Source organism: Diabrotica undecimpunctata, chromosome 2, assembly GCF_040954645.1.
Source record: "Diabrotica undecimpunctata isolate CICGRU chromosome 2, icDiaUnde3, whole genome shotgun sequence".
Lineage (NCBI taxonomy): Eukaryota > Metazoa > Arthropoda > Insecta > Coleoptera > Chrysomelidae > Diabrotica > Diabrotica undecimpunctata.
The window spans coordinates 5,041,720-5,054,758 of record NC_092804.1 but is presented as its reverse complement, the minus strand read 5'-3'; the positions used below and the strand labels follow the sequence as shown (position 1 = coordinate 5,054,758).

General features: G+C 34.6%; 1 protein-coding gene across 1 annotated transcript in view; it reads right to left on the bottom strand.

Annotated features, from left to right (window-relative positions):
• LOC140433115 (uncharacterized) overlaps positions 1-9,282 on the bottom strand; it is a 60,241-nt gene extending 50,959 nt beyond the window's left edge. Inside the window, 7 exon segments of the mRNA XM_072521168.1 lie at positions 4-181; positions 802-1,004; positions 1,247-1,432; positions 1,670-1,823; positions 2,687-2,836; positions 4,505-4,639; positions 9,126-9,282. Coding sequence (XP_072377269.1) covers positions 4-181; positions 802-1,004; positions 1,247-1,432; positions 1,670-1,823; positions 2,687-2,836; positions 4,505-4,639; positions 9,126-9,173 — 1,054 coding nt within the window. The 5' untranslated portion in view covers positions 9,174-9,282.
• Between the last annotated feature and the right edge of the window lie 3,757 nt (positions 9,283-13,039).

Here is a 13,039-nt window from a genome sequence, read left to right as displayed (position 1 = left end):
TACCTAGGGCGTCCCAGATCATTTCTTCCGAACAAATTCCTAATATTAGAGGAACTCTTTGCATTTCCCCGTTTACTAGTGCTTCGTACATTCTTTTCGTTATGAAAGCATCGTCGTGATTGGGTTCGATGACTGGAGTGAACTGAAACCCTTGGACGATTTGGTTGTTAATATCTGTTTGCTAAAATAAAAGTTTTATGTAAAATGGGCTCCGAAACTTCACGTTACATAAGTCTATAAACCCAAAATTAGAATTGTTTTGTCATCAGTTTTATATAATTTATAGGTTATCACAAAGGTTTGTACATCTCTATAATATTGTTTAAAACAGAACTATTTTAAATGCAGACTTAGTATGCACAAGGGTAAGATAGATTTATTTTAGTTCATAGTTTGATGAACCTTGGCCTTTCTTAAAAGATCTTTTCAGCATTCCCTATTCAGGGACAGTCTTCTTCATGTTCTTATTTCCAGTGCTACTAGTTTTGCTTTTATATTGACCATAAACTATGGTCAGCCATGGTCTTACTCGTAGTTTCTATCCGACAGACTTTTCAAACATCGATTTTCGGACTGGATCTTCATCTTTCATCATAAAGACTTGATCCTCATCTCAATCTGTGGATTTTAATTATTTTTATATTTAGTTCTCTGTATAGGTGGTGTACTCTGGAGGTGGCGATGGCTACACCATAGGAAAGAAGTTGGTATATTTATTCTATATATATATATATATATATATATATATATATATATATATATATATATATATATATATAATTTCAGAAATAAAATTCTTACCGACATCATAGATTTGGCTGCGTCATTAATTTCCTTTGCAGTTTTGCTTTGCAAAAACTCCAGTAATTTTTGGGAACTAGCTTTTGGATCAAAGGTAGGATCTAGCTTAGTAGACAAACCGTAAGCTATGTCACGATAGTTTCTTTGGAAGGTCCATGGACTGAGAATAGATCCACTTTGTGCAATGGCAGCCCTGTACAAACCTAGAAATTAAAATAAATGGCATAAATCTTTTAAAGACAGATTTTATAAGAATTGTTGATGGAGGAAATTAGTTTTTTTTTATATTTGCAACGAATTTATTTAAAGGCATTTTTGATTTGGTTTGATAGGAACATTTTCCAGGAACTGTCTACTAATAAATAATATAACATTAAGGTAAGATATCTTCTCCCTCTGGTGCCACTCTTATCCTGGATATTTCTACACGGAAAAAGATACATACCTTGAGATTTTTGACTCATAAGTTGATACGTCACCGATGCTGCACCTGCACTTTCACCAAAAATGGTCACTTTAGTTTTGTCTCCTCCAAAATATTCAATGTTTTCTTGCACCCATTTTAAACCGAGTAGTTGATCTTTTAATCCATTATTACCAGGTATAACGGTATCTCCAGTTGCAAGGAAACCTAGAAACAACAGAAATTATTAAATCTAGTTTGCTTAGAAAGCGATTAAACTAATTATGTTGCAATAAATAGACGATCATATGGGTCAACTTCTTAAGATGTGGATTTTCTATATTTGACGTGAATACCCCTGTTGTATTTGAGCCCAACTTTCTTTCTTCCAGGCTTCTTCATTATGCAAGGCTTCATATTTCTTGTTTAAACCAAGAACAGAATTTATAATAATTATTCACTTACCAAAAGGACCTACACGATAATTAACATTGACAATGATCACACCATATTCCATTAAATAATGGGGACCATGGTAATCAAAGTTGTTAGCTCCGTTAACAAATCCTCCACCGTATATGTAAAACATGACCGGAAGGGAACCATTTTTTGATGGATCCTTAAACATAAAATATTCTTCATATGTATAATATATATATATATATATATATATATATATATATATATATATATATATATATATATACAGAGTGTCTATTTAACTTGGCAACATATGGGAAACTTTTTTATTATTAATTCTAGAAAAAAAAAAGTTATTTTTCCTAAAAGGTACTGCATGGAATAAAACCTAAGATAAAACCATCATCAGATAGCAAATTTTTTCAAATTTATACGAGGTATGTCAAAAATATGAATTTCGCTCAAGAGTAAAGTACCTTTTAATTAGTTAAGTGTTATGTAAGTCAATACCTTAAAAATCGTTTTAATAAAAGAGTTATACATCGGGTTTCTGAAAATATTTGGCCTCGTCGGTCTCCAGATTTGACGCCACTTCATTTTTTTGCGAGGTTGCGTAGAGGAAAAGATTTATCTTCACAGGCCATTCACAGATGTCATTTGGAAAAAATCATTAAAGAATGTTTCAAATAAGACTATTACTCCAGCTATGGTTAAAATGGTATTTTAATACTTTCGTGATAGAACAATCAGCTGTATTTAAAGAGAAGACGGATATACTGAGTGATTTGTGAATTTATGGAGCTCATAATGTTCGTTAAATGATTACAGCAAAATTAATTAATATGTTAGTACTAACTATATAATTTCAATTTTCTGAGAGACTCCCCTAGGTCTTCTTTGGCATTCTACATAAGCTCTCCTCATTCTTACAAAAACTTATAACTCAGCAATGCTTTGTGTTGAGTGATAAGTGTATCAACGAACCAATCCCACATTATTGCCAAACACATACTTTAAAGATGGTACTGTACTAAATATTGACATTTTTGTTTTTTTACTTACCACTGGGGTGTATACGTTTAAATACAGACAATCTTCGTTTTGAAGTGGCGTTATATCTGGTCCTGGAAACTGATTTGCTTGTTGAAAACACAACCTATCATTTTTTGTAGCATCTAGAATACCATCCCATGGTTCTGCTGGTACAGGAGCCTAAAACAAGATAGTATGTGTAATTTCATATTATATTTTAAAATAAGATGCAGGTTAAGACACATAGACATGGGAGCGAGAAAGAATATTGGGTCACTGAGTCAACAAAAAATTCACATTCCTTGAAAATATGACGAGTGGATTGGCTTATAATTCCGCAGGTGCAGAGAACCATGTTTTGTGCTAATTATGTTCTGGCATTTTCATATGCAGCATCTATTGAATCTCGTAGGTAGCCGTTATCGTTTTCATTCCACAATTCAAACCATTCAGCTTCGAGGACGAAGTGGTCGTCACCGAGCTGTTTAACAATAAACCAAAGTGGATTTCGGGATTGCAGTTGATTTTGTAACCAGCCGGGCTAAATCCTGGTAAGTGGCTAATTTATTGTCGTTTATAATATTATTGTATTCCTTTAACAAGAGCTTGCCGTCTGCGCAGAGAGGGTGGAGAATATGCCTAAGCTTCCAGTGACTCCAGTGCTTCCTATCTCAGTAGTCCCCCTTTTGTCTCAACCTTGTTCTGGTCCATCGTCTCTTAAATCGTAACTATATCAATCTTGTTATTTAGAATGATGTTTGGTCACATTTTGACCTATTGAGTCCTATGTTTATTTGGCAAATATTTCTTGATGATTCTAAGACGAACCGATTTATTGTGATACTGTGTCGATATATATCATCATCATCATCATCATCCAGCCCCATTTTCACATCCATTGTTGGATATAGGCCTCCTCCAAACGTCTCCAGTTCTCTCTATCTCTAGCTGCTGCAATCCAGTTTGTTTCTATTCTCCTTAGGTCGTCGGTCCATCGAATGGGTGGTCTGCCTCGACTTTGCTTGTCGGCTCTTGGTCTCCACTCCAATAATCTCTTTGTCCATCTTCCGTCTTCCATTCTAGCAACATGTCTAGCCCACCTCCACTTTTGTTTATTGATTCGCAGTATAATATCGTCTACGCCAGTTCGTCGGCGTATCTCCTCATTTCTCACGCGATCTTTCAAGGTCAGGCCCAGCATTGATCTCTCCATTCGCCTTTGTGTTACCCTCAGTTTTTCGGCAGTAGCTTTCGTTAAAGTTAGGGTCTCTGCTCCGTAGGTCAAGACTGGTAAGATGCATTGGTTAAATGCCTTCCTTTTCAGGTGAATTGGGGTATTTGTTTTAAAAATGTCTCTCATCCTTTCATATGCCGCTCATCCCAACGTGATTCGTCTATTTAGCTCGCAGGTTTGGTTGTCTCTGGTTATTCTGATTTCATGACCCAAGTATGTGTATTTATCGATTAATTCTACCTTGTTGTTATTGATCTGTATCTCTTCGCTGGGAACCATATTGGTCATCATATTGGTTTTCTCGAAATTTATCTTCAGCCCAGTTTCTTGTAGTATGTAATTCAGTTCTTGGAGCATGTCTTTGATCTCTCCCAGATTATCTGACAGAAGCACGATATCGTCCGCAAAACGTAGATGGTTTAATTTTTCTCCATCGATTGATATTCCTTTCTGTTGCCATGTTAGTCTTTTAAACGCATACTCAAATCGATATATATATATATATATATATATATATATATATATATATATATATATATATATATATATATATATATATATATAGTAGCTATGATATTTTGATGAGATTTGAAACTAAATTTTGTTCTACTTACTTTAAATCGCAATGATCCCACAGGTGGTTTGGCAAAAGGTATTTGTTGAAAGGCATAAAACGATATTCCTCTTTGAGAATATTCTTCTCTTCCTCGAATTTTTCCATTTGGAGTTGTGACAATGATCTCGGCATTCTAAAACAGGAAGAATATATTTCTTTATTTAAATTACCCCAAATTAATTGAGTGTTTTATATAAATTGAATACATGAAAAACAAAAGTCTTATCTATAAAAGTACAATAAAAAATAAAAACTCTGAAGATGCAGATTTATGGGACAAAATAAGAATTATTCACTTTAAAATCTAGACATACAAATTTAAAGAAAAGCTCACAATGTGGAGATTTTAGTTTAGATATTGTTCTGAAGCTATTTTCTTGTGACATCTTCAAGGAATTACTATTTTAATTGGAATAAGTTAAAATCTTATATTATAAATAGACAATTTGATATATTTGAAATTATGACAACAATAGTAGTCAGTAAAGAACCAACCAGATGTAAAATAAACATTGATGGTATCAGTATTGAATAAGTAATTAAAAGTAAGTAAGTAAAAACAAAACGTTGGCCGATGGCTATATTCTCTCATCTTATTGATGTAGCAGGTATCAATTCTTATAAATTGTGGCTACTAAAATATCCTGATTGGAAAAAGCACAATATGAGTAAGCGTAAAATGTATATTTTGGCACTGTGCAAGGAACTTATGAATATGTTTTCAGACGTTAAGCACACCGAAAAGAATAAAAAGCGTCATATGGCAGATGTATTCCCAGAACTTATGAATATTAATGAGTTCAGAGTAGAACAAACAAAAAATATAAGGAGGCGGTGCCATGTGTTTTGTAGAGGCAAAGACAGAAAAACTAGTAAAATATGTGTAAAATGTAACAATTTTGTATGTCTAGAACACGCAAAATCATAGTTAGTTTGTGTACATTGTACAAATAGTATGTAGTTGTTATTTAGTCAGTTAGCGTCAGCAGTAGAATGTATTTTGTAGTATTGTGTATGCTTTAGTCTAATACATGTTCAATACTATAAAAATAATGTGTTAGTGGTACAGTTTTTTTCGGGACTCATCCGATGAAGGTTAAGTATAGTCCAAAAGGACACAGATGGTAAAAAGAGAAAAATCAAAGATACGGCCCTAATTATGCTAAATGAGACCAATTGTGTCGCAAATTCCTCAGCAGTAGGATCTGGTTACCCATATTCAAAGAGGAAGTTAGTAAAAGAAAATTCCACTATTAGTAAGTCCGTAACATATCGACGATACATTATTCATATTTTTTAAATAACAAACATACAGGGTTACAGGGTTAGTCATGAGGAACTTTACATACTTCTACCATATGTAGAGTCCCTCAGGGAGCATATCATGTGGCCACTAAAAAATGTCAACTCCTCTTCTTTATTAATTAACAGGGTGATTTGTGTAATTGACCATTTATTTCATTTTACTGTAGTGTTTATACGGCTCATTTGATTTTTTTAATTTTTGCATGATACAGTACACTACTATCAAGCATTCGACTGGTATTAGCTAACCTAAAAAATTCCAGGACTGGCTTTAGAAAAATTAATTTAGGGATTCGTATTAAATATTACACCCTGTAGAATTTTTTTAAAATGCAATAAGTGATTTTCAAACTACATAAATAGCCAATGAAAACAACATATGCGACAATGTTGTCGTCAACAAGGTCGTCGACAAGGTAATTAATTTAAACAAATGTTACAAATTTCAAACATTTTAATTGAAATGATAAACTGAGTCACTGCACAACAAAAAACAGTAACTACTAACAATAACGAAGAACAATTTAAAAAAAACTAAAAATATGTACATAGTTATGATAAACCCATAAATTAGAACTGGAAAAGATACAATAATGGTAACAAAATAAAAATAATTCAAAATAGATTTTCGAAATGGAACCCTGCAGCCTGTACACATTTTTGTTGCCGAATTGTTAATTGACGTATTGAATTACGGATACTCTGGGGATCGTTTCTAATAGTATTACAATAATGTATAATTCTATCAATTAATTGTTGTCGGTTATTAATATTCACTGCGTAAACTAGTTGCTTCAATCGTCCCCAAATATGGTAATCAACGGGATTGAAATCAGGGGATCTTGAAGGCCAGGAAATAGGACCTGCACGTCCTATCCACCTGTTGCCATAAACATTATTGAGATGTTGTCTCACTGCCAGTAAAAAGTGTGGGGGTGCCCCATCATGCTGAAAATACATCCCTCGGATAGCAACGTTCGCGTTGGCAAGCAAATTCGGCAAAATATTTTGTAGAAAGTTCAAATAGACCTGCCCTGTTAAAGGACCATCAAAAAAGTGAGGACCTACTAATTGGTTATTTATGACACCAATCCACACGTTAACCGAAAACCTTAACTGAGAACGACGTTCTCGAATAGCATGGGGCTTTTCTTCTGCCCACACATGTGAATTTCGTGAATTATTTATCCCGTCTCTGGTAAATTGGGCTTCATCTGTAAATAGTGTCCTGTATAGCGTTGGTCGATTATTGTTAATCCATCTACAAAATTCCAACCTATCGATCTCATCTCCAGCATGTTGTCGCTGAACCATTTGAATGTGATATGGGTATAGATTATTTTTTTGTAAGACTCTACTTACTTTTGATTGAGTAACATTGAGTTCTCGACTTACTTGTCTAGTGCTTATTGTAGGGTTCATAGTAACGGCGTCCATAATGTCATCTTCCTGCGCTTCATCTACATGTCGCTCTGTTGTTCCACTAGGAAAAGTGCCATTTTCTCGCAAATAAATAAAAACTGGCCCAAATGTTGGATGTTCGACGATTAGGAAATCTCCTGCGATATTCTCTACTAGCAGCCCTACCATTCCCATTACAGAATCCATAAACAAATATTATGTCTGCATATTCTGTGGTCGAAAACTGATGTGGCATTTTGAACGAAAGTAACAAAAGCTCTACCAAAACTAACACAATGTACTTAACGTAGATATGACAAAAGAAATATGTATTCTTGTACACATAAGTAACAATTGATAATGACAATAATGACAATGGGTATAAAATATCAAAAAACGTCAAACGGTCAACGCTAACCTTCATTTTAAACTTTTTTAGATTTATTTTTATTTAGTACAGTTGATGCAATGTATTATTATTTGACATAAAATTTTAATCATTTACAATCAACAAAAACTAACACATACAAGAGGTTTGACTTTTTAATCAATTTAATTTATTATTTATCGAAAATAATGCCCCAATACGATCTATGAGTAAAAATTTAAAATTGAAAAACAATTGATTCTATCGTAGAGATAATACAAAGTAATAGTAAAGATGTTAATTTTCTACATATTAGATTATGTTGTAGGAACTCATTTTAATTAAAATGTTTGAAATTTATAACATTTGTTTAAATTAATACCTTATAATTTGATACTTCATTATGGTTGTTCTATTTTTGGTAAGATTTGATCGTTCACTAAAAATTTAATAAAAGTGCGACAACATTGTCGCATATGTCGTTTTCATTGGCTATTTATGTAGTTTGAAAATCACTTATTGCATTTTAAAAAAAAATTATACAGGGTGTAATATTTAATACGAATCCCTAAATTAATTTTTCCAAAGCCAGTCCTGGAATTTTTTAGGTTAGCTAATACCAGTCGAATGCTTGATAGTAGTGTACTGTATCATGCAAAAATTAAAAAAATCAAATGAGCCGTATAAACACTACAGTAAAATGAAATAAATGGTCAATTACACAAATCACCCTGTTAATTAATAAAGAAGATGAGTTGACATTTTTTAGTGGCCACATGATATGCTCCCTGAGGGACTCTACATATGAATGGTAGAAGTATGTAAAGTTCCTCATGACTCACCCTGTATAAAATCAGAATTTGGTGTTTATTGAAAGTAAACTAAATGTAAGACCGAATACTTACCACGTCGGGATAGTATTTTTTTCTGGTTTTTCCTCATGATTTATTATGGAATCACTAACAGGAGAATATAACTGTCATCATGGAATTTGGTTGTCTTCGTAAAGAGATAACAGACTAGATTTGGGCTAGTTTTTGAAGCGAAGCCTCTATAGAAGCTGCTCGAATTATGCTAAATGAGACCAATTGTGTCGCGAATTCCTCGGCAGAATTCAGTAGGATCTGGTTACCCATATTAAAAGAAGAAGTTAATATATGAAAAATACCACTATTAGGAAGTTAGTAACAGATCGAGGATACATCAAATATGATTCAAAAATGTTTCTTAGATTAAAACACATCGTGTCACACTTACTATTAAAGGAATTCAAGTAGTTAGTAATTATATAAATTACTAAATATGCATCAAATTTAAAAAGGTCATTAAGATCTAAGGGTTAAAACAACTATCGATTTACAAAATGGCCATGTCAGAAAATTCTAGTAAAAGAAGAAAAAAAAGTATATGTTCAAGGATAAATCCTAATAACTGAAGTAGATGACCTAGATTGTTTACCATCTGGCTATAATAAAATACTCTAATTATTACGTCTACGAAATGCAAACGTACGTAATGCAAATAAATAGCAAAATAAAGTACTTACAATATGCAAAAACCCTGCAAAAAGGCCCAAAAAGTAAAACCAGCGCATCTTGCTTGCAACTAACTAGTATCAAAATTTTTTTACAAATATTTGAATCATTACGTGTGCTGATATGATTAATGTAATCAGTCAATTATTCAATCCACTTAATTTGTCAGCTGATTATATTGTACTTCAAGTTCATCTCCGGTAAACATATTTAAATGAGTTCAACTCGTTACCGATTTAATGAATCGCTGATGGTGATACTAAATTACACAAACCCAAAGGAAGATAAATGTAGGATGGAGTATAAAAAAATGGAAGTTTGCACTTTCAAGCACAAATGCCAGGCATAAGTTGTTTTTATTGTGTTTCTTAATGATTGTAGGTATGAGATATTTTTCTATAATGAATTATTTTCTAAATATACACTGTAAACACCAACAAATAAGCGCATTTAAAATTTTAAAAAAATTGTCTAAAGTTTCCAAAGTGGAAGGGGGTGGGGGTATATTATGGAAAATTAAATTAAATTAAACACCTGTAAACTTTCGGGGGTGATTTGGGAGGAGTTATTAACATGACCTTAAAATCTTCTTCTTCTTTTCGTCTTCTAATTCTTGGAGATCTTTCGATCTGTTTAATTCTGAAGCTGCCTCTGGTTAATTTCCTTGGAGGTAGATTGCCAACTATCCCTCCATCTTTTAGGTGGTCTTCCCGGAGGTCTTGAACCGGGCGGGTTGTTTTCTAGGGCAATTTTTGGGAGTCTATTCGCATCCATTTGTCTTACATGATTATACCACATCCTCTTACGTTGCCTTCCCCATCTTACAATATCTTGAATTTTGCACTGCTCTCTGACGTTTGTATTTCTCACCCTGTCTCTTCTTGTTTTGCCCCCTATTGTTCTTAGGGTGTTCATTTCGGCAACCCTTAGCATCTGTTTCATTTTGTTGGTATCTTTGCGCACTTCTATGCCATAATATGTCATGATCGGTCGTATGCAAGTCTTGTATATTCTAATTTTACTATCTGTGCGCATATACGGATTTGACCAGGCTATCTCTCGCAGACATCCCGACAATGCGGATGCTTTGTTGATCTGACTCCTTAGGTCCTTTACTGGGTCGTGTGTATTTGATATATCTATGTCATCATCATCATCATCAGTGGCGTTACAGTTCTTTATGAGCCAAAGCCTTCTTCAGACAACTCTTCTCCATGTTCTAATTCCGATAGACTTCAAATCATTTTCTAGGTTCTCTTGGTACCTAAGTCTCGGTCTTCCTCTTCTTCGTTGTCCGATCGGCCCTCTTCCTCTCGTCTGATTACATGACCTATCCATCTGAGGCGTGCTACCTTAATGAATTTTACAACGTCAGGTTCTCCAAATCTTCTATACAACTCAAAATTGTAACACCTGCGCCACAAACCTTGTTCTTTTATGCCTCCATATATTCGTCTTAGTATTTTTCGCTCAAAACGTTTGAGCAATTCTTGGTCATTCTGTGTTAGTGTCCAAGTTTCTGAACCATATGTTAGCACTGGTCTTATTAGTGTTTTGTATACAGTCAGTTTAATTTTTCTAGGCATTTTTGAGGCCATCTGTCTTCTTAAGCCATAGTAACACTTATTGACGAGCACTATTCTTCTTTTTATTTCTTCACTGACGTTGTTATCTTTGGTTAGCAGCGACCCTAAATATATGAAGGTGTGAACACCTTCCAGTTCTAGGTCATCAATTATTATTCGTGTAGGTGTCGGGTTGCTTGACCTAGTGCAACACATATATTTGGTCTTTTGAACATTTATATTTAGTCCCATTCTGTGTGCAGATGCTCTTAACGACCGAAATGCTTCAGTCAGAGATTCTGTGGATCTACCTATGATGTCTATGTCATCTGCGTATCCGACAATTTGTACTGATTTGTTAAAGATAGTACCATTCGTAGTAATCTGCGACTCTCGAATTATTTTTTCTAATGCCAGGTTAAATAAGAGACACGATAGTCCATCACTCTGTCTTAGTCCATTTTTGCAATGGAAGGGTCTTGAGAGATCGTTTTGGATTTTTACTATGCTCTCTGCACCTGTGAGTGTAAGTTCAGTTAACCGGACAAGATCAAATGGAATGCGAAATTCTACCATAGCAAGTAGAAGTTTATTTCTATTAACGGAGTCGTATGCGGCTTTGAAGTCAACAAATATGTGGTGGGTGTCGACGCCGAACTCTAGGGTTTTTTTCAAGGATCTGCCTCACTGTAAATATCTGGTCCGTTGTTGATTTATTAGGACGGAAACCGCACTGATATCCTACCACTATTTGTTCGGCGTAGGGGAGGAGTCTTTATTGGGCTTCTATTCTTATATTCTTGGGCTTATTGGGTCGAAAGATATGACTGTTGATTTTACGTGTTTGTTTAGTATAAAGCCTACGCCAAAAGTGTGATTGCTTTCATGTCCGCTGTAGTATAGAGCGTAGTCCTTTTTCTCCAGGCTGCCGCTACCTGTCCATCTAATTTCTTGGAGTGCTATAATGTCTGCTGAGTATTCATTTAGCGTTTTTAAGAGACATCTTAGCTTCCCTGTGCTATAAAGCGTACGAACGTTTCAAGTGAATTATCCAATATCATTAGCCTTATTTCGTTTGCCAAGTCGTCGACAAATAGACCGTCCGGCAGATTGTTGTAAATTTTCCGTAACGTAAAATTTTTTTACGGGAGGGGGGTGTTAACCCACTGCCCAACTCCCTTTTCGGAGGACCATTTCTCCCTTTCTCGTCAGCCCTGACCCCACCTTCCACTGGGGTTGGTTATCCAGTCTCCAGTAGGGTTGCTCAGGTTTACCGGGGTTTACCCGTGTGATCCGGATCACACTTCTAGGAGGTGAGGATAGGAATTGACTAGGAGAGGCTAGAGGTGTTAACTGGAAGCAACACCTTATAATGCGCATCACTACCCCATTTAAACCCCTGATATATCTATGTGAAGACATCTAAATTGTATCACCTGCTCTATGGGGTTGTTCTCAACCACTAACTTACAGCTGAGCGGATCTTTTGCTATTGTCATACATTTAGTTTTGTTGGTAGAAATGTTCATATTTAGTTGGCAGCTTATTTAAAAAAACTGAAAAAGCTGTCTCTGAAGATCATCTTCTGATTCGGCAATAATTGCTGCATCATCTGCGTAACACACCATACCAATTCTTTTGTTGCATAATCTGTATCCGAGATTGAGAGATGTTACTTTGTTTATGATTTTGCCCATGAGTAGGTTAAACAAAAAGGGGCTTAAACTATCGTCTTGTCTAATTCTTCTCGGTGTTGAAATATTTTCAGTGAATTGGTCTCCTGCTCTAAATTTGGTTACATTGTTGTTATTTAGGTTAGGGACTATCTTTGTTATGTTGGTTATTTTGGTCGGTGTTTTATTTTCTATTAATATATTTAAAATGTCTCCCAGGCGAACCCTGTCAAACGACTTCGTCAGATCAATGAAGCACATATACGCTGGCATGCCGAACTCTACAGCTATTTCTTTTATTTGTTTTATTATGAATACTGCATCTGTTATAGACCGCCCTCTTGTAAAACCTTGTTTTTCTTCAGCATTAGTGATTTGTCTTTCCAATTTGTCCTTAAGAATACTCGTGAAAAGTTTCATCGTTGTATTTAAGAGGGTTATTCCTCTTTAGTTTTGTGGGCAAGTTTTTTGTCCTTTTTTAAATATGGGAATTGTGATGCTCTTATGCCATTCATCTGGTGTTTCTGTGTCGTTAAAGATTTTGTTAAATAGATGTGACAGTTTACTTGCAAGTTCAGGGCCTGCATATTTTAGGAGTTTATTGGGTATACCATCTGTTCCAGGTGATTTTCTGTTTTTTAGCTTCTTGATCTTTGCTCCTACCTCTTCGTCATTGATTGTAGCACT